Source organism: Gossypium hirsutum, chromosome D08 (assembly GCF_007990345.1).
Source record: "Gossypium hirsutum isolate 1008001.06 chromosome D08, Gossypium_hirsutum_v2.1, whole genome shotgun sequence".
Taxonomy (NCBI): Eukaryota; Viridiplantae; Streptophyta; class Magnoliopsida; order Malvales; family Malvaceae; genus Gossypium; species Gossypium hirsutum.
The window spans coordinates 51526194-51533561 of record NC_053444.1 but is presented as its reverse complement, the minus strand read 5'-3'; the positions used below and the strand labels follow the sequence as shown (position 1 = coordinate 51533561).

At 32.7% G+C, this 7368-nt stretch overlaps 2 protein-coding genes across 4 annotated transcripts; one reads left to right on the top strand and one right to left on the bottom strand.

Moving 5' to 3' along the window:
• The first annotated feature begins 1187 nt into the window (after positions 1–1187).
• Positions 1188–2627, top strand: LOC107900851 (uncharacterized). Of its 3 annotated transcripts, none has more exons than XM_016826593.2 (2): positions 1188–1447; positions 1529–2627. In XM_016826593.2, the coding sequence occupies exons 1-2, from the start codon at positions 1382–1384 to the stop codon at positions 2120–2122; spliced, it is 660 nt and encodes a 219-aa protein (XP_016682082.1). In that variant the 5' UTR covers positions 1188–1381; the 3' UTR covers positions 2123–2627. The 3 variants fall into 3 exon arrangements, with proteins under 3 accessions (XP_016682082.1, XP_016682084.1, XP_016682083.1); XM_016826595.2 differs by having other exon boundaries at positions 1216–1447; positions 1545–2627; XM_016826594.2 differs by having other exon boundaries at positions 1216–1451.
• Positions 2628–6018: 3391 nt separating this feature from the next.
• Positions 6019–6721, bottom strand: LOC121219834 (uncharacterized). The gene has a single exon (XM_041098319.1). It carries the CDS (start codon positions 6697–6699, stop codon positions 6184–6186), a length of 516 nt encoding a protein of 171 aa, XP_040954253.1. The 5' UTR covers positions 6700–6721; the 3' UTR covers positions 6019–6183.
• Between the last annotated feature and the right edge of the window lie 647 nt (positions 6722–7368).

The window sequence follows — 7368 nt, the reverse complement described above, 5'->3', positions numbered from 1 at the left end:
ACCTACGTGAGTGGAAGTGTGGCAGCTTTTAGGAGCTCAAGGGCTTGGCTCTGACAGCACTCATGAAAAGAGGACATAGACACATGGCCATAATAGTGTCCCTAGATACTATGCATTGACTGATGTTGAAATTATTGTGTGAGATGTGTTCAGTTAATCAAATGGAATAGTTGGTTCAAAGCTTAGTCTACCATGCAATTTCGATTAACTTTAACATGTTTTCACTAAGTGAAGATTCAATCGTAAGACACATTTATTTATGCAAATTGATTTTCAAGAATATCAAAATCTAAATATTTTGAAAATGGGGGGAGATTGTTGGAACATTTTCAAATATTTATAGTATCCTAATAACTATAAATGAATGGGTGTAATTAATCAAAAGATAAAACTTTTGGTCATTGGTCAAAAGTTATATCATTTGATTTTTTAAAAAAGAATTATAACTATTCAAAAAATATTACTTGAATAGTTACAAAATTAAATGAATTATTATTATTATTTATTTATTCATAAAGACACCTATTGAAATATGTCTCTATGAAGAGACATGAAAATTCCTATAAATAGGAATGAGATTTCATTTGGAAATCATATCAACAAATTCTAATATTCTCTCTTTCCTTCCTTCATTTTCTAATATTATTAGATTATTCTATAAAGTATTAGTGCAAAAATCATTTGTAGAAATTGAGTTTTTTGTTATACATTGCTCAGTGCATAGTGGACTATTCTCGTCAGTGCAAAACGCAAATAGTGATTGGCTTCATTGTATCCTCGAGATTAATTTGCTTGGAATTCATTTGCACACCGAAGGTAGGTGGGGGCGAATATAACCTTAAAGATAGTGGCTTGATACACGCCTTGGAGCCTATCTTATTTCTTCTTTTTTGTTCGAGTTTCGATCGTGTATTCGAGATTTTCCTTACCGGAGTTTTGAACTAACAAAAGGAAAAAAATGTGAGTTTTGGAATCTCATCATGAACTGTTCTGATATGCAAGTTTTAGTGTTGTTAGTTTGTAATTTATTTGTTATACTGTAATAGTATAATTATTTGTTTTGATTTTTAATTGGTTTGTATTCATTATATCTCAACTCAAGTGTAGAGACATTAAATTGGATTGAATATTATAATATATTAGTGATTTTAGTGTGGTGAGCCAATTAGCGCTGCTTATCAGTTATCATCTCACAAGGAAGGGCAAGGTTATACGTCTTTTAAAATTTCCAATTTTGTAAGCGAACGTCAACGTTGGCCTTTCTCCTTGCAAGCATTTAAAAGCTATAACTAACAACTCCACCGCAAAAAATACATAATAAAAAAAATCTAGATCGATAGCGCCAAAAAGAAAAAACTGGAGAAAATTCATAAAGAGCGATATGATCCAGATGGTTTGGTCTCAAGAAATAGCTTCAAGAGCTTACCTAGACACTGTTAAAGCACTGGTAAGTAAGTTTCCTTTTTCCATAGCCTTTTACCTATGGATCTATTTCTTTTTTGTATTTTAATAGCTAGCTAATTTGCAGTGTCAAAATTTCAAAGAGCCAGGCATGTCGGAGTTCCTATCAGCCATGGCTGCCGGCTGGAACTCGAAGCTGATAGTGGAATCGTGGTCGTACGGGAGTCCCATAGCAACCAGCGTAGGCCTCGCCGTAGCGGCGCGTCACACGTGCGGAAGACACGTATGCGTAGTCCCGGATGAACGGTCAAGATTGGGCTACATCAAGGCCATGGAGGAAGCCGGGACGGTATCATCGACGGCGGTGATCGTCGGAGAAGCGGAGGAAGTGATGGAGGGGCTCCACGATGTGGATTTCCTGGTCCTGGACTTAAAGCGAAAGGATTTTGATAGGGTTTTAAGGTGTGCTAAATTGAATCATGACGGTGCGGTATTGGCATGCAAGAATGCATGCCATAGGGGCATTTCTGGGTTTAGATGGCATGGGGTGCTTGAAAAAGGGACACGTGTCGTGAGATCCTTGTTCTTACCGGTAGGGCAGGGATTACATGTTGCTCATGCAGGAGCTAATAGTGGGAGTGTGAGGACCAAGAAGTGTCCTAGCCGTTGGATTAAGTACATCGATCATCGATCAGGAGAGGAGCATGTTTTTCGAGGATAAACCGAAAGATGCGGCGGCAATCTTATGTAAATATTATATCAGACGAAGTGAGTTTTCTTCTCAATAGGTCTAATTCCGTATGCAATCCTTGTGTCTTCAAAATTTAGAAATTTAGTCCTTTTACTTTTTAAATTTTAAAATTAAAATCCAATTGATAACATTGTTAACTCACTTGTGTTAAATTTGAATATATGTTATCTATTGAGTTTTAATTTTTAAATGAAACTTTAAATATTTAAATATTACATCTTTGAATTTAATGAAAAACATATTAACAATGTTATCAGTTGGATTTAAATTAGACGATTCTTAGAAACAAAAATAAAAAGAGTGAATTTCAAGGTTCAGAAAAGTACAGGGACTGGAGCCAGAATTAAACCTTCTAAGTATTGTATAAATTTAATCGAATTGCTTTAGGCTTATGGTTTTTGAAAGAGGTTGGCCCTAACTCAAGATCTTTTAATGATCTTTACTGATGATATTGAGAAGCAGATTTAGCCATGAATCTAAGTGGATATTCTAGAAAATATGTTTGAATATACAATAAAAATTTTATGTTGTTCAATCTTAGCTCATGATAACATGTGTGTAAAAAATAAAAATAAGTAGATTTTTGTAGGATAATGGATCCAGAGAAATCTAAAGGATAATAGTTTTATGCACTATAATATAATTTAAGAATTGCAAAACTTGATAATGCTAGATTCTTTAAGAATGATGAAGTTAGTGAGAGTGCTTCAAAATAAGTTATGATTATAAGAATAATTCATATAGAATTTCTTACATCTATAAATGTTCCTTTATCCACAAATACCATAAATATTCTTCCGGCAATTAATGAATGTCCTAATAATGTTGCATAACATTTAACTGATGAAACACCCCTAGAAGAAACTAACTCACAGAGGTCTAATAAAAATGAACTACACAAATAACCCCATTAAGAAGATCTCAAAGAGAGAAAATCGATCATTTCTGGTGATTATGTAATTTATTTGCAATAGTCAGATTTTAATATTGGAAAAAATAAAGATCTAGTTTTCTTTTCTCAAGCCATAAATGGAGACGAGATTAATAAATGACTAAATCCATGAAAGATGAGATGAAATCTATGGAACAAAACAAAGTCTAAGAAGTTGCCGAATGGCCAAAAGATTCCAAATGAGTTCGATGTAAATGAGTTTTTAAAGCCAAATATGAAACTGTCAATATAGAATGTTATAAAGCTAGACTCATTGTCTAAAGTTACACTCAAAACGATGATATTGATTATAAAGATAAATTTTCACCAATCTCTAAGAAAGACTCCTTAAGAATTATTTTGGTATCAGTGGCTTATTATGATTTAGAGTACATAGACCAAATGGATATGAAAGCAACCTTTCTTAATGAGGATCTTGAGAAACGAGTTTATATGGACTGACCTAAAGGTTTTTCAATTGAAAGAAAAGGTCAAATGAGGTGCAAACTTAAAAAGTCAATATATGGATTTAAACAAGATTCACAACAATGGTACATCAAGTTTAATGATACCATAAAGTCTTTTAGTTTTCAAGAAAACATCATTGATCGTGTATATATCAAAAGATCAGTGGGACACGTTTATTTTCTTAGTTCTATATGTTTACGTTGTTTTGCTTGCTGCAAATGATTTTGGCATATTGCGTGAGACGAAAGTTTTTCTCTCGAATAACTTTAAAACGAAAGATATGGGAGAGGTATCCTATGTGATAGTAATTGAAATATTTTGAGATATATCACAAAGATTGTTAGGGTTGTCTTAGAAAAACTATATCGAAAGAGTTCTAGTGAGAATAAATATGTATAATTGTTTAGCAAGAATTATTCTTATACAAAAAGGGAATAAATTCAGTCTCATGCAATGTCACAAAAATGATGTTGAACGAAAAGGAATGAAATCAATTCCTTACGCTTCAGTTATAGATAGTTTGATGTATGTTAAGACCTGCACAAGACCCGATATTAGCTTTGCAGTTGAGATGCTTGGCAGATATCAAAGTAATCCTAGAATTGATCATCAAAAGATTGCAAAGAAAGATTTACGATACCTAGAAGGAACGAAGAATTACATGCTCACGTATAAGAGATCTAATCAGTTGAAAGTGATTGGATATTTAAATTCAGATTTTGCTAGATGTCTTGACAGTAGAAAACACGCTTTTGGCTATTTATTTTTTCTTATTGAAGGAGTCATATCATGGAAAAGTGCTAAACAGTTTATCATTGCATCATCTATGATGGAAGTAGAGTTTATGGCATGTTTTGAGACTAGTATTCATGCATTATGGTTGCAAAACTTTATTTCTAGATTAGGGGTAGTTCACACAATTAGCAAGTTGCTGAAAATCTATTGTGATAATTCTGCAATAATATTTTTCTCCAAGATTGATAAATATTTTCAAAGGTGCAAAATATATGAAATTAAAATATGTTACTGTTAATGAGGAAGTTAAAAAAACAAAGAGTGTTTATAAAGCATATTAGAACTGATCTTATGATTGCAGATTTGTTAACTAAAGGCTTACAACTAAAGACATTCAAAAACACATGTATATAGAATGGATCTCAATATGAATGATATTTTATGGTAATGTGATACTCTGAGCTCAATTATTGTGTTTTAGAAATAAAAATTAACATATTTCATTTCAATTATTATGATTGCATGCCCATAATTTTGAAATAATTTAAAATAAGAAAATAATTATAGTTACTTAAAGACCAGTTATATTAAATTGTAATGTTGTTGTTTATGAAAGGAAGTATGTGACTTAAACTATATGCAACCGTCATAATTCATTTTTGCAATTTACTATCATATGATAATAATGATGAGAGTTGTTTTTGTTATGCCCTAGTTATTTTTTTTTAAGTTTATATTTTTATTATATTGGGTCAAGTGGAAGAATGTAAGATTTTAGCTCAATTTTATGGACCCAATTAAGTTTAAAATCAATTGACCCAATTTAAAGAGATTAAAGGTGGGTTTGGATGGGCAATTGGGAGCAGTACAGTGCATCACACTACAGTATCACTACAATATCTAATCTCACCGCCACCGTTGTTTTTACACTAACCGTAGGTAAATGCACCGCCCATCCAAACTCACCCTAAGTGTTTTGCTTTAACAGAAATTAAATCTTATCCATTTATTAGTTACTTGATAAATATATCAAAATAAAAGTCTTGTCATTATAAATTATTCATTCCTTTACCTACTAGGAATACACACACAAAAAACATAAAAGTTATAGACTTCATTGCTGTATAACAAAAGGGATGATGTTAAGAGAAAAAAAATCAATTTATCATGATGTTCTTCTTCATCAAACCTAATGACTAACTCTAATTCTACATCAGGTAATATTTAAATTTGTGAAAATCATATTATTTTAAAGATAGTAAAATGATTACTTATGCAATATTAGGTTTTTGATTGCTTTATATCAAGATTATAATGATCTTACCAGTAAATTAAAATAAGAATAAGAATGTAAATAAGATATTTCTACTCACAAATTATTTAAATTCAATTCATACAAAGATTAAATATAATTTGTTCATTGTCAAGTGATTTGTTCTCTAATAAATTGAGTTTGAATATCTTAACACTTGATTCAAACAACGTGTAAGATGAATCAAAGTTTTAATTTATTATATATTTTTAATATAAACTTATTATTTTGCTTATGATACATATACTTACAAAGCACGAGTTCTAGTATGTTATTTTACTTCCAGCTAAGTTTAAGCTTCTATAGCAATACTCTGCTCAACTGGAGCCAAGTTTTGAGCAAAAAAATTTTAGTGAAGCTAGGACATCTTTGTTCAAGCTGTGATTCGGCTAAAGAAAATCTGAATTAAAATACAACGGATTGAGTTTGCTTTTATAAATAATTATTGTTAAGAAAATTTTACCTCAAAATCATATCGTTTAAACATGATTAACATGAACAGTAAAACAAACGAAGAGAGAACAAATATGTACAAACTAATTGAACTAAACTCGAGTTCGGGTTCTTAAAAGCAAAACCTCGGTCTTAAGTTTTGATTTGTGGTGAAGTGATCCTAAAAACATGCTCCTCACCGGTCCATTTATCTATTTTAACAACCCAACGGCTGCTTTTTCTTGCCTCGTTGGGCTTCCCTTTTCTAATCACCAGCAGGCCTTCTCCAATGGGAAGATAGTAGGTCTTAAATCCATCAGCACCGCTGCAACCTACAAGTTCCTTATTATGAGGGGCATTGTACCCTACAATGAGGGTACCTCCTCCTCCACGCTTTGCACCCTCTTGTGCTGTTTTCAATACCGTCTTGTGATCGCTGATATTACAGTCAATAAGCACAAAATCTGCATTTCTGTACTCATTTAGAAGCTTCTCGGCATCGCCAATGACGAAATCTATACAATCTCCATAGTTTCCAACTGCACTTACGGATGCATCATAATGGTGGAGACTAGTTAAGATGCACACCACTCGGCCGCCCGTTTGACGAGCCGCCGCGACCAAGGCTAGCGCGGTGGATCCGGCGACCTTAGCGCATGTTATCACCATGAGCTTGTTGCGGAAGCGACGATAATATTAATAACGATATTATCAGAAATATTTAGATAATTATTATGCCAACAATTATACTAAGAAAATTCCCAGTTAAATTGGAGGGGTCACAAATGGTCCCGCTTAAAACCCAACAACTAGACAGAACTCACTTAGATATTTATAGCAATAATAACTAAATAAATATAACCAACATAAAGCTATTAAATATAAGCAAACAAATAAGAAATAAAATACTAGAGATTTAACGAGGTTCTGCCAATTTAGCTTACGTCCTCGGACACTACCAAATTAATATTTCCTCTAGAAATATTACAAAGGAGAAGATTTTGGGATGATACAACCAAAGGGGGAGGGGTTCTATATATAACAAACCAAACCCCCTCCATTTCTATCTTTTCCTAATGTGGGATATTGCCAATATTCAACAAATCTCCACCTTGGCGATATTCCACATCTTCGAACATCTTCTCATAACACAAACTTCAATAGTGTCTTCAAATTTGCAACCAATCGCCTTCTTCCCTTTTGGTAGTTGTGCCAGCTTCCACGTCTTGTTTTTCTCTAGAGATTGCATTTCCTCTTCCATTGCACCTAACCATCTATTATTCTCTAAACTCTGAATGGCTTCGGTGTAAGTGGATGGAATATTATCAACAACTGGAA